This window comes from Tachypleus tridentatus, chromosome 13 (assembly GCF_004210375.1).
Source record: "Tachypleus tridentatus isolate NWPU-2018 chromosome 13, ASM421037v1, whole genome shotgun sequence".
Taxonomy (NCBI): Eukaryota; Metazoa; Arthropoda; class Merostomata; order Xiphosura; family Limulidae; genus Tachypleus; species Tachypleus tridentatus.
In genome coordinates this window covers 172426832-172451157 of record NC_134837.1, presented here as the reverse complement: position 1 = coordinate 172451157, position 24326 = coordinate 172426832, and the positions used below count along the sequence as shown (strand labels likewise).

At 29.6% G+C, this 24326-nt stretch overlaps 2 protein-coding genes across 7 annotated transcripts in view; both read left to right on the top strand.

The window, feature by feature from the left end:
* The window catches only part of LOC143236858 (citron Rho-interacting kinase-like), a 39868-nt gene extending 21063 nt beyond the window's left edge, over positions 1-18805 (top strand). For all 5 annotated transcript variants that reach the window (XM_076475485.1, XM_076475486.1, XM_076475488.1 and 2 more), the window contains exons 5-12: positions 1026-1119; positions 1588-1797; positions 3376-3529; positions 6567-6747; positions 8144-8387; positions 11988-12115; positions 13195-13336; positions 18671-18805. In XM_076475485.1, coding sequence (XP_076331600.1) covers positions 1026-1119; positions 1588-1797; positions 3376-3529; positions 6567-6747; positions 8144-8387; positions 11988-12115; positions 13195-13336; positions 18671-18712 — 1195 coding nt within the window. In that variant the 3' untranslated portion in view covers positions 18713-18805. The remainder of the gene's footprint in view (positions 1-1025; positions 1120-1587; positions 1798-3375; positions 3530-6566; positions 6748-8143; positions 8388-11987; positions 12116-13194; positions 13337-18670) is intronic.
* LOC143236857 (citron Rho-interacting kinase-like) overlaps positions 18778-24326 on the top strand; it is a 67474-nt gene continuing 61925 nt past the window's right edge. Inside the window, exons 1-3 of one of the 2 annotated variants that reach the window (XM_076475484.1) lie at positions 18778-18903; positions 19568-19660; positions 21758-21853. In XM_076475484.1, the coding sequence (XP_076331599.1) occupies positions 18808-18903; positions 19568-19660; positions 21758-21853 (285 nt within the window). In that variant the 5' untranslated portion in view covers positions 18778-18807. Of the gene's footprint in view, positions 18916-19567; positions 19661-21757; positions 21854-24326 lie in introns of both variants that reach the window. The other variant, XM_076475483.1, reaches the window with a different exon arrangement.

Genomic DNA, 24326 nt, shown 5'->3' with positions numbered 1-24326 from the left:
TTGATGCCATCTCTGATAAAATCAGATAGATCTGTGGTCACTAAGATAGCTAAAACTAAATTGAAGTGGTGAGCCCTGAATATGTATTACTATGGAAAGTTCTAGAAAAATCCTGAAAGGTTCTTGAAAATTCTCATAAATTCGAGAAAATTCTCTGTCAGCTACTCAGCACTGAATCTACTTGGAATGTTCTGGAAAATGGGTAAATTTGAAAATTTCATTACTCAGGTCACAAAAACAAAGTTTGAAGAGGAAACTAGGTCTTTTTCCATTTACTTTAGGCATAAGCAATTGGGAAATGACACCTTCTGTCCAGGAACAAGAAAAAGTAAAATTTTGTTACATAGTGTTATACAATAAAATTGACTACATCATTGTTTGTGACCAGGTTAGTGATCAGGCAAAATTTTAACTGTTCTTTGATTAGGGGACAACATGTTGCATGAAGTTTGTAATTAAAGCAAATTGTTTTAAGGAAGCATTAATAATTTAGTATTATCAGTTGGTTCAAAGTGAATTTTAAAATACATTTCTTAATGCCATTGAAAACCTGTGGTAGCAATGACTACTTGATTTATCTACATGTATGACCCAAATATTTTACTTGTAGACTCAACTAAGATGTTTTACTTCTATTTGTGTTGTTTGTGTGCAGTTGTTTTTACTACATTGTGAACTTTTTAATCTTCTCTTATAATTTTAAATTCTAGTTTTAATAATATAGAAGCTGATTACCTAATTGTTACATTGAAAAATTTTGTATTAAGTATTCCAATTTTACACACCTTTAGTTTTCATAGGCTTCTCTCACTTGCTTGTGTTTTGGAATGATATAATAGATTAGGGACATAAAATTTTTAAAAAAACTTGCATTATTTCTGAAGTTAAATCTTCTATGTGTAATTGGTGATGCTTTATATTTAATATTTTTTTGCTGATGTAGTACATTTTATTTGTATAAAGTATGATTCTTTATTTACTTTTTTTCTTCTAATAACCAAGATTTTTTGTTTTTCTCACATCAGAGACATAAAACCTGATAACATCTTGATAGACAGGATAGGTCACATCAAACTGGCTGACTTTGGTTCTGCTGCAAAACTCAGTGAACACAATACAGTATGCTTCTTTTTTATGTATCATAACCCATTCTCTCTCTCTCTCTTTTTTGAAAGATCAAGATATTTGAGTTAGAGATATATTTAAGAGAAAAGAAATTTAATTTTTATTACGTCTAAGAAAAACAACCCCTTAAACTATGTACATTCATTGAATTTGGTTCTTCTTGGAATCATTAAGGATAACCTTGTAGTTTTTAGTAGTAGAAGTATTAAGTTTATTAAAAGAAGGAATATCATTAGAATATTTTTCTAATTCAAATGCTTTAAAGAATCAAGGAAAATAAAGTTAGGTGCTACACTATGCTTGTTAATATTAAGACTGATTACTGTGTTTTAGAGTTTCAGCTAATATCAAAATAGTTGAAAAATTTCACACTTGTATTAATTCATTCCTGTTTTTTGTCATTGTTAATCTTTGGTGATGTAATAATTATGTTCTAAAGAAATTATTATTTTGTTATTTCAGGTTACAAGCAGGATGCCAGTTGGAACACCAGATTATATTGCACCAGAAGTGCTGCTAGCCATGAATGGTGGACCATCCAGTAGTACTGAATATGGAGTAGAGTGTGATTGGTGGTCTCTTGGGATTGTAGCTTATGAGATGCTTTATGGGGCCACACCGTTCACAGATGATAAAGTGGTTGCAACCTACAGTAACATCATGAACTTTAAGGTTTGTTTGGTGATGATATAAAATTCAAAATATTTATTCTATAATTTTTAATAAATTAAGATTTTTTTAAATGGCAGGGGAGAAAGTTAAAGACAGTTGAGATTTATACTATTTATTTTTGTTGTAAATAGGGAGTTTGAAATAAATACAAAATGTTTCAAAAAAGTAATTTAAATGCAAAACTATGTTACTGATATATATATAAAATAAACTACCTTACACTTTTTAACCAACATAATTTTTCAGTGTACTCACTCTTCATTTAGTTTTGAATGGACATTTAAGGCTTTTTTAAATACATTTTCCTATACTGTCTATGCACCAAGAAGATCTTACTCTATGAATGCTGATTATGGGTTCCCTAATAACATGCAAGTCACATAACTGAAATTAAACAATACTATTATAGTTGCAGTTAATCTCACTAATTTCTATTAAGATCCTAAATATATTTTACAGTGACTTCATACATTATATTGTTCAGTATTTTACACTGATTGTTATAACATACAAATATGAAAGTTCAACATATTTAGAAAATATATTCTTACAAACATTTACATTTTTTTTCTAAAAGAGTAAAGTATTTTTTTGAAAGTATGGTATAACATTATGTCGCTAGTTCATTTGCATTATTTTTGCTGACTTTTCAAATTGTCATACTTTCTCATGTTCTTATTATTGTGAAATTTTTTCTACATTCTGATTCTAGAACTTTTAATCTGGTTAAGGTCACACAATAAATTGTAACTTCAGGTGTTGATTTCTGGAGCTTGACTTTAATGAAGTAATTGCATTTTGTTCTGCTTGTCCTTGTATTTTGAGAATAACTTGTAGTTGTCTCATGGAGTGCAGATATTTGCACATTTTAGTTTTATTTTTCTGATTTATCAGCTGTGATGAGCATCTGTTTTGTCTGCATAGTTATGGTACTTTTAAAGAGATTCAAAGATAATTCTTGAAAAGAGCAGTTTATTTGTTTTTTAATCTTTTACCCATTCATTCTAGCTGTATGTATCATTAGTATTTTATTATAATTATTTCTGATACTGAACATCAAGTTTAGGCTTGGAAAAGAAGGTGATGTAATGTCATTATGGTAATTGGCACTTATTTTTATTTGTACTTTTCATTTTTTTGTTTTTTGGTACCCTTGATATATGTATCTTTACAAATTGTTTTGCAAAACTTTATTTTCTATTTGTATTTGACCATTCAGAGTTAAAAGTCTTGTTAGTCAATGAATCTAGCAGAACTTGTTAATACTTGGTATACTTGTACTTTTATCCATCTTCATTATTTCCTTCTGAAGATTTGTGTTTCATGTGACTGTAAGCTTGTTAGGTTGTTTTTTGAGTATGTTTTATGTATTTTTAACATTTTGATGTTTGTAATTGTTGTAGAGTGACCTAACTAAAGTAATGATTATGAATCATACAATATTGTGTGTAATAATGGATAGACAAGTTAATATTTGTTACTGTTAATTTCTCGTGTAGCAGATATAGAACTGAGAAATGCTAAAGGTGCTATATTATATTCTTATCTATACAACTACCTTATATTGTTCAATTTTAGAAATCTTTGACTTTTCCTGATGAGCCAGATATATCAGTATCAGCTAGAGATTTGATAAAAAGGCTCTTGAAAGAATCATCTTTGCGTTTAGGGTACAGTGAACTTTGTGAGCATGAATTCTTTGTTGATGTGGACTGGAACAACATGCTTCAGAGTAAGTATTAAGAAATTTTTCTTTTTGTATTAAAAATAGTTATAAGTTATACTGAGACTTAAGATGATTTACTTTTAGCGTGTAATATATATAATGGTAGAAAATTGATGTTTTGTGTGTTTGAAATGAAACTTTGATATATAATTACTTTATGAAATTCAGTACAATTGTTATTCAACCATTGTAAAGTTTGTTTGACTAACAATCTAGTGTTAACTCTCTAGACCCATAATTAATTTATGTATTTTGCTAAAATAACAATTATCACCATACCTTTATCACATTTCTGTTTTCTTAATTTTATTTTACTCTACAGCATCAGGGGTATCCATGTGAAACAGTGTTGAGTAAATAGCTTCAGACCTCTCTGTTGAATAATTTGTATGTAGAGAGATTGGTGGTTGGCAAATTAGTCTTGACTGTTAGGTTGTTTTTTGATGCCTGTTGATGTTGTCATTTCAAAAACTTTAGCAAGTTCTAGTGGGCAAAGAAAGTCCAGTTTAAGTACCTTAACCATCTCTGAGCAGGTGTTTTCTTTGCAACTTGTACTTTGGCATACTCATTGATAGCAGTGATAAAAGTATTTTTTACACTTTTTTGTAAAACAGAGCTCTGAAACATTCATAATGATGAGAAACCCACTTGAAGTAAAAATGTATCTCAAGATGGCTGGTGTGGGTATTAAAACATTGATTGAAATTTAAAGTTTTAATACCCATACCAGCTATCTTGAGGTACAAAGCTCTGAAACAGTTGATGAGAGTTGTTTTATCATTTATTGATTTCAGCATGTATACTAGGATTATGACTGTTCTTTGGCAACAACTCAGTCATTACTTTTGACAGACTTATCTTCCAGATCTACCTCAGCTCAATCATGACCTTTGGCTCTGGTAGTGGATTTAGATCGGGCTTAGCTGGAGCTCACTTTCATGGTCCCTTTGTACCATAAGGTCTTGTTTGAGGTGATGCTCCCCTTCTGATCAACTGATTGAGAAACACTGGAACTGAGTCTTGATGACTGTTCTGTGTTGCTTTCGTCACAAGTTTCTTTTTAAGTCAAATTCAAGATCAGAATCACCATAATCATCTCTCCCTTATTCAATTATCTGGATTGACTGGACTCATTGTTTGCTCAGCAATAAAATCTTTTTGTGGCTTCTTTCCATTCACCATCTTTGTTTTGCCAATTAATGTATACAGATCACTGAACATACTGAAAAAAACAGGTCTGAAATTGATCTAAAATTTGTTCCAAAATAAATGGCATTGCTTCATGGAGTTTCTGGTCTATTTATAAAAATGGACAATAACATGGTTTGTATTAGTTTTAGTCCAAAGAGACATCCAGTGAGTAAATTGGGATTTTTGACCAGATGCTGGAAGTGTCTGCTTGAGTTTAAGGAGGTAAAATTGGTTTTTACAATAACATATAGTTAAATTTTTGTTTTCCATGAATTTTTTAAATTTTTTTTGTCCTTATTAGATTAAGCAGAATACATTAGGTTTAATTCATGGCTTCAGAAAAGCAGTTGAATGTAATCTAGATAATTGTGTACTTCCTGTTTGCTCACTTTTGTGCAAAGAATGATTTTTATTCCTGTAAAGTTTTGTTTTAGAGAAGATTTAATACTATATATGTATATTTCTCATATGAACTTTGGAAAAATGCAAGACCTTGAGCTTTTACTACATTATATTAAAACAATTTTAAGTTTTAAAATTATCAATTCACTTAATAAATAGAAGTGAATTTGCTCTGGAAAGGCACATGTCAGAACTATATTTTGACATTGTTCAGCAATTTGTAAATGGCATGATGTCACAAAAAATTGATTTCTTTTGGGAAGGGTAGGTAACATCTTTCTCTTGTGCAAATTATTCATGCACTCAGATGATAAAAGATGTATTCAGACATAGAATTTAGAAGTACCAAGATGTAGATATCACATTTATTTAATAGTCTTCAAAAGCGAAGGAATATTGATCAACTTGTGGTTCTAGGATCAACTAGAAAGAGACCTGCAACATTTTAAACTGTAGCCATGGTAAACAGTGTGCCACTTTTAATAGGTGAATCCATAAATATAAAGGTCATTGACAAAGTCTGTCCAGGTCTCTAAGCAACAGAATGTAACAATCAAGAATGTTCTATATTTGGAAAAGTGATACAGGTAACTCTTACCAAAGCTGCTTCCACACATATCTATTCAAGAATTGCATACTTCAAGCAACTCCTATAATGCAGCTGCTGTGGATTGGACTGTTAAAAGAGGTGCTGGAAAACTATTGTTCTTGTAAATTAAATGGATTATGGATAGAAAGCAATGAGGAAGTAGGGTGATTAGAGCATGGAAGGCTTATTATAGTGTGTCTTGTAATAAAAAGTACAGAGTTGTTATCAAGATTCATGGTCATCAGAGAGAATATAATTAAATGTGACAAATGGATAATGATGACATGTGAGGCTCCAAAGTTGTTTTAATACAGAGACAAAAACCTTTCTTTGTGATTTATCCAAAAAATAATAAATGCTACATTATTTTGTATATGGTTCTTTATATATCTTAATTAATAAATAAAGTTCATAAATTTGGGAAGCTAGGAGATTTTCTGTAAATGTGTAAATTTGTTATATTTTAAAATATAAAATTAGGTGATATTATTATTTTCTTTTATCATGCATGCACTGAACAGTAAGGACCTGCTTTTCTAGATTTTGTTTTTACTTCATAAGCTAGAGTAATAGAACTAATTCTAGTTAAACAGCTATTTTTATATATGTAGATAAAAACAGACAGGTTACAGGTACTTACTTAAACAGCAAATATGTTGCATCAAATAAAGTTTGAAATAAAAATTCATTTTTCAACCTTGCATAGAAAGTATTAATAAGAGAAAGAATATTATGTTGAATGACACACTTATAAGTATATAAGAAGGAAATATATTTATTTGGCATCAGAAAAAGAAATGACATCCACTCTTTAATTGTTTAAAATTTATTTCATTTCAAACATAAGGATATTTTTTTCAGCTGTACCACCATTTGTTCCAAACATCAGTAGTCAAGATGACACTTCAAACTTTGATGAATTTGAACATGAAGCTATTAGGCCATCAGGAGTAGAACTGATGAAAAATAAAGAATTCGGTGGAAAAAACTTACCATTTGTTGGCTTTACTTACACTAGATGTGTCAGTTCCCAGGTTGATAGGTAAACTAAGCCTGTTTATGATGTTGTTTTTTAAAAGTCATTTATTTAATCGTAGTTTTTGTTATAGTTATAGTGGCATGTTTTATGTTGCTATAATTTTCTTTTTTATTAACAATAAGTTTTTCGTCTTTAAACATTAGAAACTTATTTTCAGTCAGTCATTCTGATAAGCTCATGAATTAAAACCTCTTGCATCTTTTGACACTTCCCTTCTATAAATTTTTTATTATCTTTCGTTTAAACCATTTTTCAATGCCATTAGAATGCATTTTATAAACATGAAAATACTTCATTAAATCTTATAAGCTTGATATAAAAGACAGTTCAACAAATTGATCTACAAGTTTATATGTTGTCTGTTCTCTTTTAGAGTGTTAAAATACTTAAGTACTTTTATCAAAATTAGTTCACACTCTGAATAACTTTGTTTTGGGGAATCCATTGAAATTCTAACTAAAGTTCTTAGACATTCCTGATTCAACTTGTTCATGAGTTGTTTGAGGGCAGAAAACTGTCAGACTCTGCACAATTAGTAAATAAAATATGAACAATCACTGCTATTTGCACTAAAAGGATATGACTCTTAAAGTACTCTTGTGACAATTACACAATTTTATTTTGATGTAAGCTATGTAAATATTGACATCATGGGATTAGGCATTTAAATACCTTAAAACAGTTTAGTTAATCTAAACCTAGCCTAATGATATAGGGTTGTATTGTTACTGTATACATGTGATCTATCTTTACGTACATGAATTAACCACAGTCTTTATGATGTATTTTGCTAGTAAAAAGTCTGTAAGAATTAATCATGTATTTGGAACAGTTTCTTGTTTTTCACTGCCTTCTCTACAGTGTTCTGAAACTCTGTTAATTTTTGAGAATCTGCAAAATTTGAGTGTGTGTGCCAAGTTTTTTTACAGTTTTGCTTTAATATCCACTGTTTCTCCATTCAATACTTGGATATTATTCTGTTACTTGGGATAGGATTTAAGTATTTTTTCAATCTTTGAATTTTTTAAGGTATATTGTATACCTTTCCTTACCCCAACTTTTGGCCCACTTGTAACTTTCTTACATACATTCATTTTTGTATAATTATTATATTTTAAAGTTTGGAGAGTTTTAAACACTTAAGCCTATTTTGTTCATAGGTCAATAAGTTATGTAATAATTGTGATGTAAGATTCATATTAATTTTTGACACTTATTCTTGTTATGCTTATTCAAAGCATTTCTATAGTTTAAGAAAAAAGTTGAGTTTTAAATAAAATAATTTATTAAAAGTGCAAGAAAGAGACATAGATTAGTAATTTGACAACTGTTTATCTAGAGGTAAGAATATAATTTCCAAAAGTGACATTGTTACTAATTCCTGTAATTTTTCATGAAGGTCTGGTTTTTTGGAAGGAAGTTTCTGTTCTCCTGTTAAGTCTGTAAATACAGAAGATTCTAAGAAAGAATTACATCTTCTCCAGCAGGAGCTATGTTCTTTAAAAAGCAAAGAGTCTGAACACCAAGAACTAATTGTACAGCTAAAATTACAATTGGAACATAAGGATAACCAGCATCATACTGTAGAAGAAGAGAGAGATTCTCTTCAGAAAGATCTTGTACAGCTAGAGTCAGAAGTTAAAGTAAACATCATTTATTCTTCTGAGGGTTTTTTTTCTTTGTGTAAATTCTATTAGTGGCATATGAGGGCATTTTTCTTAGGTTTTTAAACTTTATTCAAAAAGTAATTACAATAACTACTCTATGTACATTAATAATTTTTCTGTATTTTGTTAAAATAGTAGCTTACATATTTCTGTGTTTCTGGATGAACCACTGACATTTTGAAATAAAATTGAAAGACGAAAAGAAAATAGAGAAAACAATTATTTTCTTCAGTATTACTCCTTTGAATGTTTCTTTTTATATATGCAAGTAATATCAGTGTTTTTGTCTTCACCAACCTATAATTTCACTTTGCCCCTTAAATCAGGCTTGTTACAATTACCAAAAAGTCACATGATCGCAGTGTGACTTTAATCAGTTATTCAGTATAGACACTTGTATTGTTGATATTTGTTTTTGTTTCTGTTTTTACTAAATAACATGTAAAAGTGAAAATTACTCTATTATAAAATTCAACAAGGAAAGTTATGATTTACCAAGTCTTTATATGTTATGCATATAAAATTAAAATACACAGAATAAATGTAAATGAATTATAAGCTATGTGTAGACGAGCTATGTATTCCAGAACTGTGATAGCTATAGAAAGTGTTTAAAATATGATTCTGATACAGTACATTTACCTCTACTCACCTAAATAGCTATTCTTGTTCTATATGCAAAAAGGCCACAAGCCTTGAAGCTCTAATCCATCTTTGAATAGAATGATTCAAGTGCATCTTGTATTCAAATCATCATTGCAACAACCCTTTATCAGATCTCTTGATGCATGTGACTCCTGCTATTCAATTCTGCCAAGCTGTCACTTCTTGTTTGGCAGTATTCAAGTTGTAGCATCTGGTTTATGCTCTCTTTGAGTGTTAATTTTAATTTTTTTTCAGTATTTTTATATTAATTTCTCTCATCAGGTTTACTCTTTATTATCCAGTAGTGATATTTGTAACTTGTTGAGTTATTCCAAAGTGAAATTATTTTCTATATCTACCTGATTACAGAATTTATTACTTCATTACAAATCTTTTATTTCTTGCTATCAACACAGTTGTGTTTGGTTATTTATTTTGCATAATGAATTCTGCATTACCACCTCAGAGACTGTATGTTCTACCAGCTCATTTGCTCAGGCTTTAGGTGGCAGTACTCTCTCAACAGATTTTCAGCTTTACTTTGTTGGAAGATTGATTGTTCAATGAGCTGACCTTCCTTGGGTCTCATCTTGAGTTTAGAGGCCCACACATTCTGGCATATAGTCTACTGACTTGAGAAAGGTAATATGTTATGCTGTTGTGGTTTTTGAATAACTTAATATTTACTATTATTATCTGTAGTTATTTGGTTTCCATAGTTTTGTTAAATTGGTCAATACCCATATTCAAGGAGGAGGCTTCACACCCAGGCATTTCCCCAGTCCAAGGTGCTTTAGTTCACCCTCTTCTAGATTTGACTAGTCTTGTTTCATTTTGACTTTTTGATAGTGGTGGATTATATCACTTGCAAGGGTACACTCATTCTTTGTAAGCAATGGATGTCCTATTTTGAACCAACATACTTGACTTATGTCTTCCCCCATTTTCTCAATTGTTTCTTTTCCCTGATGCTTATCTCCCAAGGTGTGTGTGTGGAGAGGGGGTGGGGTCAATCATTAGGAGGCTTATATTAGTGATCTACAGACAAAAGGGTCTTATCCCCTTCACATCATGACATGCCTGCTAGTCCAAGGTGTGTTTGTCCCAACTCACTATTTCCCTGGGAATAATCTTTTGCTTCTCCTATATACAACTGTTTTTGACTCTTTAATCACTTCCAAATAATGTACCTATCTTGTTTTTGGTTTACCTCCAGTTTATAACTTTATTTTTTTTTCTCATTCCATCAGTTTTATTTTTCAAATATTTGTTCATCCATGTCACTCTGTTCAGGTCTTTCTGATTCGTTGTTTCTGGACAGCACTGCTTTGGTTTTCTCAGGTGTTTTGGCATGATTTGTTTCTTTTGTTCTAGATTAATTTTATTTAACTACATTTTAGTGGTTCATGTGATATGCTTCTTTTGTTTTTTTCTTAATGTCTTCCACCTTTCTTCTTGGTGGGATGCAAATGATTTTCTTTGTCCAGTATTTGCTATGAATTGTTTTATTGTTTTCACATTTATTTGTTTTTTGTTGAATCCATTTTTTTACAGTTTCTATCCTTTACTTCACTTCTTTGTGAATTATTTTTCCTTCCTATCTGACCAGTTGGGATTGGATTGTGATTTAATTTACTTTTTTTTTTCTATCCTTTTTCCTATCATCACTTCCTTGTTTTCACTGTGATCATGCCCTTTCCTTTTCCCTACATGTATACCCTGTTGTCCATTGGGAGGTTCTTTGTTTGCCAAGCACTGAGACTGTATCTGATACATTCATTTCCCATTCTCTGCCTAAACTCAAAGTGGTAGTTTGGTAGAATTGAATAGAATGTGTCACACTCTATTGATGGAGAGTTATCACATGATTATTTGCATGGGAGATGCATTTGAATCAGTTGATTAACAGATGGATGAGAGCTTCAAGGCTTGTGGCATGCAAAAAATAATGTCTATCGAGGGCAGCATTGAACAAGAATAGCTATTTATGTGAGAGGAGGTAAGTGCCTATAGAGAAATTATAAGTGTCCTAACACTCATTACATCCTGTAATTCTTTACTAATAAATGAGCTGAAAGGTAAGCTGATAAGTGGGTAATACAATTATATTTCCTGGATACAGGACTTTTATGAAACTATTTTCTTAATAAAATGTAGCAAGATTATCTACTTGTTACAGCCAGTTATATATAATTAGTAGTGTAAAAAAAATACTATAAGAATTATATGCTTTAGAATAATGGAATTAATACAACAAGCTTTCTATATAAACAAAGTTTGACATAACTATCATTTTTATAATGTAATTGAATTTGTGCAAGTTTTTTGTGCAAAAAAAAATCTGAAATATGTTTACACTCAGCTGTTTTGTCTATGAAAATTTTAATTTGTTGCCAAAGGTTGATTTTGAATGCTGTTCACTCTTACTAGTAATGATAAAAAGTTGTTTTGAATATTTAAAAGTGTTTAGGTCATTCTTGTTATAGGTAAAAGTAGTATTCCTGAATTATGGAAAATTGTATATCTATGTTACTTAAGAAATTTGTAGTAGATTTTAAAATTTTTCTTTAACATTTAATGAGTTATATCTTTAACAATATTTATTAGTGTGTGATATATATTTATTTTTAATATATTTTTATTTTAAATTATATATTTTCATTATAAGTATTATTTTGTAATGTTAACAAGTATGTGAATGTAGGACTAACGTAAATCTCTTAAACTGGCTATACCTTGCAAGATATCGCTGGAAGTATGGCTCAGTTACCACTGAGTGTTTCAAAGTGTTGGAACAATTCATTCTAATCATATAAGTAAGAGCAGTTAACCACATTAATACTAGGATAATTTTTTGTTCTAAACTGTGAGGTGGGTTGTTTTGATCAGAAGTTGGTATGTTTCAGTAACTGATATATTTTTTTCCTTCAGACAATAAAAAGGCTATTAGAAGTAGAAAGACAAGACAGGTCTATAACAGAGAAGAAGGCTATGGAATTGATGAAGGCTTTTAAACAAAAATCCAAGGAGCGAGAAGAGATGCTGTTAGATGAAATCAAGTAAGATTTAGCGTAAAATGCCACATTTACTAATGAAATGTTTTAGTACAGAACTGATTTTTCTAACATATTCAACATGTTACTCATCTTGCCTCTAAATAAAATTATGCTAGAATAAAGAATGCTGATGTATGCTGTTTTGTGTATTAAATTTATTATCATGCACATTGTTCAAATACTAGCTTCATCTTGGTATGATTATAGTCTGAAACATCTGCTTTAGTATGATGTAACTTTATTTTGTGAATCAAAGCACTTAATTCGTGAGAAGTTTATGATTATGCATTCAAACAATGCGTACAAAATAGTTTGTGTTAAAATTATTTTTTGGAAAGAAATATTATTATTCACATGTAGTCAAACTAGCATTGTGTGGATTAACAGTTTATGGAGTTAGTGAAATTGGATTGCCTTGTTATTTTGAACTAGAACAAAAGTAATATGTATTTCCAATTGAAAATGTTTCATTTCTAACCATTTCAGTCATTTTCAGATTATTCAAATAATGCTCAAACAATATAAAACAATAAGGCTGAGGCCATTTGACATGGATTTAGGACTGAGTAAAACCACACATCACACAGCTCCATTCATGTTACATTTTAGGCTAATAAAATAGTTGTAGTCCAAGTCAGTGCTTGAGGTCAGGAATAAAAAAGCAACAACAAAAAAACAAATTGTATGGATTGAAACAAAAAACATTAAATATTTTAACCTTCATAAAAGAGTGGATTCAATATAACATTTCTACCATAATTGTTTCTCTTTTACAATATAACATCCAAAACTCTGATTTTTGTTTCTGTCACTGAACTCTTGTTGTTTGACCTTTACTTAATATGCATTATAATTTGACATCTCTAGTAATTGTACTTAAGTTTACTTCCAGGTTAGTTGAGTTGTTTCAGTCCTGTCACTGCTCTAGTAAAACTGTTTAAATAACATAATTAGGATCCCATCTACACTTTTAATACTGTGAAAATTAAATTGTTAAAAAAAGAATTTTAACTTTATCTTTTTTTTTTCTCTCATTGATAATGTTTATGTAAATTTTGATATAAAAGATAATCTTCATTTAGGAAAAATCTTGAAAAGGAGAAAGAAAGAAACAATGATTTAGAGAATCAGCTGTCTTGTAGCCAGGAGCAGTTGAAACTCAAGGCTAATGAAATTGGAGAGTTCCAGTTAGAAGTAGAACAGCTCAAAAATCAGATAAAAAAGGTTAAATAGCTTTCTTCTTATAACTTCCTAATAAAGTGCTACTTGAACATGATTACCTGAATATAAGTGTTGAATTGTATTTGTGAAAAATGTGTATCATAAAGCATCATGATGTTAAAAAAATCCATTGTGACTGGGCTTGATCCTGTAAACCTTGGTTCACAATAGTCTTCCAAGACTGCAATTCTTACCCAGCTGACAACTCTCCACTTTTACAACTTTATAATTCCCCCACTGGAAATAAAACTAATTCTCAAAGTTACAACACAACTTGGCATCTTTAAACTGTTAAATATGCAATATGGCATCTTCATGCTAGACACACACACACACACTGACAGACTTGTATGATTTGTAATGCATCAGTCTAACTACTGAACAAAGCCTTTTTGGAGGAACATGTTAGTGTGCTGTGAAAGATGCTCTTACCAATTGCATTACCAGAATGCAATCCCCAAGCAGAAAACACTCCATCCTGCTTATTGTACTGCATTAATATTTCTTATGATATGAAATTGAATATATAAAATGTAAAGATCTGTTGTTGTTGTTTTTTTACATACTGTAGTTATTTCAGAAAATGTGGATATGAAAATGTGAAATGCTACTTGCATATTAACCAACTGTATTGACAAAATTAAAAATGTTGTGGCAAAGGCTCTTAACTCTTTCAGCATGGGCTTGGTCCCTGGGACTGACTTTAACTATTTTGTGGCTGTTACAGTTTTCAGGCTATAACTATTAAATTACTAAGCTTATGTTAACAAAACTTGGTATATAATGAGAAAACATAATAATGCTTCATAAGCAAAACATCAAATTTTTTTTGGTAAGTCTTAAGGTTTGTTAATCAATGTTTTTCTCATGCTTTTTTTGTCTTTTTGCATATAGCTTGTCAAACATGCAAAGCAATTTTAATTTCAAAATTAAAAATACTTTTATGCATCAGAAAATCTACACATTTCACATGCAAAATCTTTATAATGTCCAGATAGTTATCAAACGTTTTTTAAGTAAATTGTTATTTTTACCAATGAATCTCTGTACAGGTTCTCTAGATATGACTGATCTCATAATAAACATAAAATAGTAGGAAATACATATAAATTATGCCTATTTTCTTCTGGAATGACAGCAAATTATGACAAAAACATAAATATTTTGACTAGATAACTTGAATCTCGTAATATTATACATTTATATATATTTATTAGTTTTATGATATGACCTTTAAGCTATGCCTGGCTAACAATACAGAAGTCACAATGACGTCGATTGTGTGCACTCATGTAACTGTATCCAGTAATATAAAATTGACCCAGTCTTAGCTGTGTTTTAGTAGACTAGTATTTTGTAATATATAGTCACATTTCAATTATTATATATGTATATAGATTAATGCTATTTAGAAATAAGTTATTAAACCCAGTTTTCTTAAAATATAGAACAATAAAGAAGTGAAACAAACAATTATCTCTTCCAGTTATGACCTCTGTATTTGGTTGCTGCTTGACGTAGGTTGCTAAGCCTCTTAAAATTTTGAACATGGGCCATATAAAATGAAATAATCTTTTTTTAGGTTATATATTATGATAATAAAAATATTCATTAAATATTATATTGATACCATAGAATTCCACTATAATTTATCAAGTTTAGTAACTATGCTGGATTTTAGTCTAGAAAATGTACTTTTGAGCAGACTAAAGACATGACCTACCTGCTTGAAATTGTGGTTCAAAAAATGCAATGGCTTCCTGATATTTTATTACTGCTGAAAAAGCCACTAGGGGGATATTCTGAGATTTAAGTTGGTTATTCACATGTCATATATTAATGTAAGTGTGTATGAAGGACCATTTCTGAAAATGGAAAGAGGTGATTCAGGCCACTGTGTTTCTTCCAGTTCTTAAGTGATATTTCAATATAAAGAAAAGATATGAGGTTTTTATTTTATATCCTAGCTTGTCCAAATAGGTCATTTACGTTCTTAATTCATACCAAACTAGTCTTAGTATTTTGACACACAAACATCTAATTTCAATCAGTGGTGCATTCAACATACTATACAACACAAATTTAGTGTTTAAATGTGTTCATTTAATATCTACTTTTAAATTAAGAAATTGAGTAATGTATAATACTTAAATATGAATTATAATCTACTGTTTTATACTAAACCTATTGAGAAGTTTATGAAACAGTCGTTCAATAAAATTTTGAATGCGAGTCAACAAACATGATAACATGGCTTTTAATCCATGATTTATGTGGAAAGGGTTGACATGCAATGTAAGACTGCATAAGATAAACAATTAATTAAGCAACTTTAATTTTATTTCAATAAAATTGCCTCACAGAATAGTTTATAATTAAAATTTAACATTATACATGTTCTAATTTCTTAAATTGAAAGAAAATATCTAAAGAAACTTCAAACATATTTTGTGTGTGTCATATAGCATTTGTTTTTGTTTTATTGCTCAGGTTATATTTTATTATGCCTGCCATACAACATCTATAGTGGTTAAAAAATTGGAAGATCAAACTTCAGATATTTATAAGTTAGAATATAAAACAAAATATTTACACATTTTTGATTTGCTGAAATGTTAATATATTTTACAAACCTACCAGAGTAGCACTCACCTATTATTCCTTTCTTTTGAAACCTCTTTTCTACTGTCACCACCTTCTTTTAAGCACTTGTTTATAAATGTAAGAAAGCGCACATTCTAAAGTACATGAATCAGACATTTGTAATTGGCTTGAAGGAGGAACTTGTAATTTGACTGAAAATGCTGAAGTCTGTTGAATAAGTCATTGTTGTAAAAAAAAAAATTGGATTTTTTTTTTAACCTACATAGCTTTGTTAGAAAGTTAGTGGTTTTCTGTGTACCAGTACACTAAATTCATAATGTTTTGGTTTTCTGAAATGTATCTTTTAAATATTGAAAAATTAACTAGTCTTCTTCCTCCTTTACTTGAAAGAATAAATGATACAGTGAGGCATCTTGTACACCTATATAGCTAAATGCCAGCCACTCTGGAAGAATAGTTAACATCTTAATATCTACCAAGCTAATTGGATTTGCCTGGTCTATATACAGAGCTTTGTCATAAACATTTTTTATTCAACCACTTTATTATAAACAAGCTGATAAATTCTCTCCCACTGTGTTCTTCAAGCCAAGACTGCAATGAACTCACTGGAGAGTTCTAGTAATTGCACTGTACAAGCTTATTTGCTATTGATAGTGTTGTATTATGGTGTCATGTAAACATGCTAATGATAGAAGTGTTGATTCATTTCTTTATGATTGGCAGGCTTCCTGTTGAGCTTCTGACCAGTAAAATAAACATAGGAATTAGATGTGAAAAGGTTAGAATAGAAGCTTTGGGGAAAGTATTATGGAGGTTTGTTGTCTGTATTAAAAGAAACTAAAACAGTACTACTCACTTTATTTCCTTTTTTTCAACCTTTAAAATTTCATGGTTGTTCTAAGGTTGGTCAAATTGATCTGTCCTATTTAATGTAAGATAGAAAAATAAGAGATAAAATATAAAGGTTTTTGGAAAAAAAAAAAATCTTTGATGTTGATTTAGGAAGTGTTAGAGATTATTTAGATGAAAGTTGAAAATTACTTTGCACTTAGAGCAGTAAACATTGACTCCATGTGTATCCATGAACAAGGTTTGGTTGAAAATACTCAAAAATTTTGACTTTTTGTTTCTACAAAACACTTGTAACATTTACTAAAACTTTTAAGTTTTATGAAAGTATGCAAAATATTCTAAAAGTTATAGTGTAGAAATTGCAATGATCACTGAGGTTATCTAGTCGGTGTTATCTCCCAAGGCATTAGCAAAAGGATTAAATGTAAATGTTAGAGTTTGATTATAGATTAACTTTATCAAGAGACTGCAATAAGCTGTGAATTATTCAGTTCTAACAGTAGATTTTTTTATCATTCCTATTTTTCTTGTTCTCTCTTTTTCTCTGTCTCTATAATTCATAGTTTATTTTTAATTCAGACACTTATGTAAAGATTCAGAAAAGTAACTGTTGACATGGTACAAGATAGAGGCTTGAAATTGACTGTAAAAAATCAAGTATGATTACATAGAATGTACAGGTACTCAGAAAATTTATAAGTATTAAAGTAAGGAAACAAATTACCATTTTTTCATGCTTTCATAAGTTTTTATTTGTTACCACTATTAAAATAGTTTTCAAGATAATACTTAATTTGGCTATCTTTTAACTCTATGTATGTCAAAGTTTGTTCATAAATTATATTTCAAACTAAAATAATATAATGAGATTTGTGATCTTTTGGTTTTGGTACCTGCTTAAATAGTGTATATGCTTTTGTGCTAGCTTGGGCTCTGGTTTTGAACTGAAAGTCTACTTTTATGTGATATTCTGGTAGAAAGTAATACTGGTAACACTATGTAACAATATTTTTACTTTTTCTTGTTCCTGGGCATAAAGTGTTATTTCCCAATTGCTTATGCCTAAAGTAAATGGAAAAGACCTATTTTTCTCTTCAAACTCTGCTTTTGTGACCTGGGAGTGTATGATGAAAACATGATGGGAGACTGTATTTGAGGGCTGATATGTGAAAATGATTTACATTATAGTCGCAAATCTCGAAAAACTACTCACTTCTCAAGATTTTTATATAACTTTAGTATAGATACATGTAAATCTTGATTCATATGCTGTTTTATTCAAACCTTATATAAATGAAAATGTGCAAATTTGCCTGTTTTTATATAGAAAATAGGTTCATTTCTTAAATTTCATTATCAAGGCCACAAAAGCAAAGTTTGAAGGGAATAATGCCCATTTTGTGTACTTTTACAACATAAGCAATTAAGAAATAACACATGCTATCCAGGAACAAAATTTGTTCCAATTGCAACAATAATTTTAAGTCACATTCAACAAACACTTCAGAACATGAAAGTATCAGGATGAATTTTTAAACCATTATCTAGAAACTGTGAGAAGTCTGCATCAAATTGATCTACTTATCTTGTTGTTTATTAGTGTGTAAAGTTATTTCAGCCATTATTATTTTTTATATTTTTTGTTTTTAAGCTTCAGGAGATAATGTGTGAAAAGTAATTTATAAGTAGTTATTTATATTTCTCTGTGAATGTTAGAAATGTTCATCTGTTATGTTTTAACTTGAGGATTTTTCTGAATATGTGGGCTATAAGAAGGCAACACTCTTAAATAAGTGTAAGTAGTTTTAATTAATTATTGTTCTGACTTATTCTTACTAGTGTGGTGTACAAAACTCAATTGTTTATTGTTTTTTTCAGGATGAAACTGTAAAAAAAACCAAGAAAGTGACCTCACAGTAGTGAAGAAAACATTGGAAGATTTGTGTGTAAAATTTGAAATTGAAAAAAAGGCTAAAAATGAAGCCCAAGAGCAGGTTGTAGGCCTGAAGAATGCAATGATTCGTTTAGAGTCGGACTGGACCACCAAACAGGGCCTAATACAGCAGATGGGTCAAGGAGAAGGTGCAACTGTTGTGATGGGTTCTTCTGAAGTGAGAAAGAGGGTGAATATACAAATAAGTACAGATAGTTTACATTAACTTAATTTTAATTGGCATAAAAGCATTCAGTCACTTACCGTGATTGCATGTAATTTACAAGTCATGATTCTTATGAAACTTGGAATAAGGACACCCAACTGATTATTTTGTGAAGCTAACTTTTTGCTGGATTAAAAGTTTTGATAATATAGAAATCAATTTTTTTTCTTATGAAAAAGCATGCAGGCATTTACTAATAATTTTGAATATTATGTTATTTAACCCTTAATATCCTGAAATTTAGTAGTAGTTGAGTTGAGTTATTATGATTCCACAAGTTATGCAAATATTTTTATCACATATTTTGTCTTGACCTTTTTTACTTTAGTATAATTTCTTTAAAAAATGTGTATTTTTATTTATTGCCTACTTCAAAATTGGTAGGTTAAACATTTTTCTGTGGTACTTAGGTTGTTTCCTTATGTTGAACACACTGTATGTATAATGCAAAAATTATTAAATGTAAGTTTTATCTATAGAAAACATATTGCAGTTTTGTTTTGTATGCAACTATTATTTTTAAATTTACTCAATTCAGTACAGGAAACATTTTGTTAATAGTTAGCCTTGTAAAATGCTTATGAATTTATGAATATGACTTTTATACCTAATAAAGGAATCAAATGAACAGCAGAAGGAACTTCAGAAGTTACAGAGTGAGTTTGAGGAAGAGAAAAATCTAAGATCAGAATTGGAACTGAAGATTTCAGTAAGTGAGGCATCAATACTTTGTGGTAACAGAGGTTTTATAAAAGTGAACCACTACTAAAAATACATAGATTTGTGACATTTTTTAGTTGTTAGCAATTTTATATAGATAGATAGATGCAGACAATTAGCACCATATTCACTATCCAGTAGTTGAGTGGTAATTGTCTAGACATACAATGTTAAAAAATCGGGTTTAAATACCTATGGTGAGCACAGCACAAATAGTCCATTGTTTAGCTTTGTTCTTGACAACAAACAAGCAAACCAAAGCACAAGATTCAGGCTTTTCAATGGTCCTAATTTTAAAATTTGGGTCTTGAATCCTCATGGTGAACACAGCAGGTAGCCCAATGTGGCCTTTCTCTTAAACAAACAAACAACTTTTTAATTATTAAAAGGTTCAAATTCACTCTTTTAATCTATTTTGGAAAATAACTGATTTTCTTTTACTGTTATTAAAATCCTTAGATTTTTATATTGAGACCTCAAATTCACTCTTTTAATCTATTTTGGAAAATAACTGATTTTCTTTTACTGTTATTAAAATCCTTAGATTTTTATATTGAGACCTAGGGAAGTGCCACGTTGTTCTGTATATTTATATTTTTATGTCTCGGGGAACACATACTTTTTCTGAACTGAATAGCTATCATCAGTTTCAGTTTGAACTTTTTGTGTAATATGGATTGATTTCTAAATTAGAATACCTCTAATAATTCAAAGTTATACCATCACACAGCCCTCAAATGTCATCAGAAATAAGTTCATTGATGTAGTGTGGGGAAAGAAGTGTTTAGTTACATGTTGCAATTGTCTTGAAAGAAACAAGACATGATGTGAAGTTCAAGCAAAAAGCTTTATTGTATGAATAACTAGAGAAATTTCAGGTTCAGTATTGAAGTGGAAGAATGTTGCACTGTGATAAAGACAGAAATGAATAGTGTAATAAACTGATAAGAAAAATGAACTCAGATGATCAACATATATTGGATAAAAGATTAATTTTACCAGCAATTCTTGGATCCTTTAGGATAGAAAGGAGTGTACCCTCCTCAAAGATTAGAATGAATCTTACGCTAAAAAGTACCAAAACTATAATCACAGTGTATGTTATCTTTGTAGCTGAGTAATTAGAAAAAAGGCAGTTTAATGCAAAAAGATCTCTGCTTAGCATGAGAGTCATAAGGTAAAATTGGTATGACATGACTATCCCAGAAATGGTATATAACATCCTTGGTTGACTAAGCTACACAGAGTAAATTTTACACACAATCTCAATTGAATTTTAATACATTTCAAAATTAAACCTTAGTATGTTTTTACAAAATTTTGTAGGTAAGAAATATATACTATAGGAGAGTAAGGTATTCAGGTGTTTGCATACTTCTTGCCTAATATCACTTGTTTAAAGCATATACTTGTGATATTTGCTAAATACTGGCTCTGACACACATTTCATCATATTTAGATATATTATTGATTAGAGTAGAATTGTTAGTGTAATTTTTTATTTAGATAATTGTCATGTTTCTTAACTGATTTCATTAAACTAAATGGTTATTCTTGCATGAGACTTGAATAATTAGAATAATTGGAAATATTGATTTCAATTAATCAGTGACTTTTCATGGCATTAATTAATATAATTGTAATTTGGTTAATTAATTATTTTCAGTGACACTGATCTGTGAAATCAGTGCTCATAAGTAATCAAGTTAATTGCACAGCTAAAAAGATGACATTATTGCAGTTATGTGGTTTAATAATATTCTATATTATGAGGATTAAAATAATATATGGTGAGGAAAGTTTGATTGGGCATAAATGTTTTCAATCAAATTACTATATATTATAAGATACATGCGCAGTTAATATGTTTATTCTGCATTATTTGGAGATCAAAATGTTATGTTTTACCAACTTTTCACATATTTTATTTGGTTGCAGTCTTTGGATTAAATTATGTTAAACATTTATATCTTAAACCTGTGTCTTATAAGTCATTTGACATTTTATGTGGCTATGTGTTCTTGTACTCAAATCTTAGCTACAATTATAGAAATGTTTTTGAAAATGAAAGTTTTGTTTTACTCAGCAACTAGAAAATGAACTGAAAACTGCAAAAAGTGAAACTGAAAGAAAAGGTGAAGATTGGAGATTCAAGGAACTGAAGTTTCAACAAATGATTCGGGTATTTATCACAGAACTTTCTAAACATGATATTTAAATACATCCTTTCCAGTAAGTATAACATAATATTATGATCTAGATCTAGCTGAGGGAAATAATAAAACAAAATATATATATATATATTTCTTTTGAGGAAATTTCACATTTAGCTACATTCTTGGATGGAAGAAAATTCACCTAATATAAGTGAAAATGTTTGTTTTTTAAGTAAAGCTGACTGTAAACAGTAACATTTTTGTGTTCATCAGGTGATATAAAAGGACACTTTTTGACAAAAAGTTAGATGTATTTTAATGTGTTACAAATATGTGTTGATATCCTCCATTGTTAAGAACCTGAACATTGAAATTGTTTTTGTTTTATGGAAAACTTTCAAAACTAAATAAGAAGGGAAGGAACTTCTAATGAAAGATAGCTACATTTATAACTACAGCTAAAACAAATACTGTTCTAATAAAGATAAAAATATGTGTGAGACTAATCTTGATGATATCTTACAAGGTTCAACTAATTTAGGAGATTTTGGTTAGTCCTAAACTGTGTAGTTATCTAATGTTGCAAAATAACCTGTATAATAAAAATATATGATTAAAGTTCCTAGACAATCCTGTTAATGAAGGTAATGATAAAGATTACAGAATGATCTGGAATACAGTTTTATTTTTTCATTCCTTTAGTCTTTGCAAACTGTTTTATAAATCATCAAAGATTCAGAAACAGCTTGGTTACCACAAAGCAACACATTAGAATTAATTTATTTCTATGTAGTTGTATGGTTATATGGTACTAGCTTAGTAAACTGCTAAACAATTAACTTAAAATTTATAACTCATTCAATTTTTACATTTCTGCTCCAAAAGATGAAAAATATTTCATGAATTATTATTTCCTTGTGATCTCTTACAACATGAGAAAAAGTACTCATTTTAAAAAACAAAGGTGCAAATTAAAATAATATTTACAGCTTGTCTTTAAAACATTTAGTATATGAATTATGTCAGTAATTGCCACCACGGATGCTAAAAACAAGAAATCTATGAACCAGTAACATTTTAGTATCTTCTGAATGTTATATCTGAAATTTGACACAATTGTTATTCACTCAATAAAAATTCTGAATGTTATTTGATGTCAATTGTAACATAAGGCTACTTGATATTAGGCTACAACGAAAATAAAAATTACATAATTGTAATAAATAACAGTATATTTTAGATTAAACCCCTTTAGGCACACAATATTGAAATAACAGAGATTAATGAATTCGTTTTTGTTTAATCTATTACTAAAAAATTTTGGTCACAGTAATTCAAAGAGAAAATTTATACATGTTTTAATACCTGCCACACAAGCCAGTCTGAGAATTAAAAAAGATGAGTCATTCCAGAAAGGTTGGGTTGTTTTGATTAGGCAGAAGACATATGGCACTATTTTTGAGGTCATACCTGTGGCCTCATCTGAGATTGTGAAAACCAACGTAGACATATTGACTTCTAAATGTAAATAAAAAAAAATGTAGCAATGAAATATTCTTGAAATGTTCTAGATATGGTTATGAATGTGATTATTTAAGTATAGAGATTAAGATAAATTATGGATCCAGGTTGGATGAGAAAAAAAAAGGAATTTTGAAGGTATTCCAATCAATTTGACATTCCAGCTGAATTAGAGATTCATTAACTAATTACTGCACTGATGGGGAAACCTAAAAAAAAAATGGGCACAGTTGTATCATCTTCAAAATAAGAGGATTGGAATCGTGTGTAAGAAATCGTTAGTTTTAGTATTGTGTGAAACTGATAACACAGTAAAAGCCCAAAGATGCAGTGTGAAGTTGAAGCAGATACACAAAGCATAACAAGATGATTTTCTTGGCAATCTTTAAGCCTTAAACAGTGGGAATGTTGTAGGTAGCAGCTCGCCACAGATGTAAAAAATTGGAAAAAAAAATCTTATACATAATCATTAGCATTTTTATTATGAACTTTGAAAAAAATATGAAAGAAAATGAAAAGCATAATAAAGATTTATTTATTACAAGTCAGAATGTTTTCTAGGGTATGAAAATCACTAAAACATTCTCCAATGCACAGTGCTACTCTACATTTTTTATACCAGGTAGTCACCATCTTTTGCTTCTTTTCTTTTCTTTTTTTGTATGCATACATGTGTGATATTTTACACTATTTCTAGTTCCTGAGGATGGAATGCTTTCTAAAAAGTGCTGAGAAAATGCTTCATTTTTCACCAAGTCTATCAGGAACAGTAAGGCTATGTCTTTCTGGGAAAGGTCTTGTCACCCTTCCATATGTTTTCAATAATTGGTGAATTATATTGTAAGTAAACTGTCTCAGTAATGCCAGTTTTTACTAGATACATGTTATAAGAACTCGGAATTGAGATATCAATTAGGTGAAAAAAAGAGATTCTTGTAACACTTCACACATTTGTAAAGGCAGTCAGTATGTCCAATT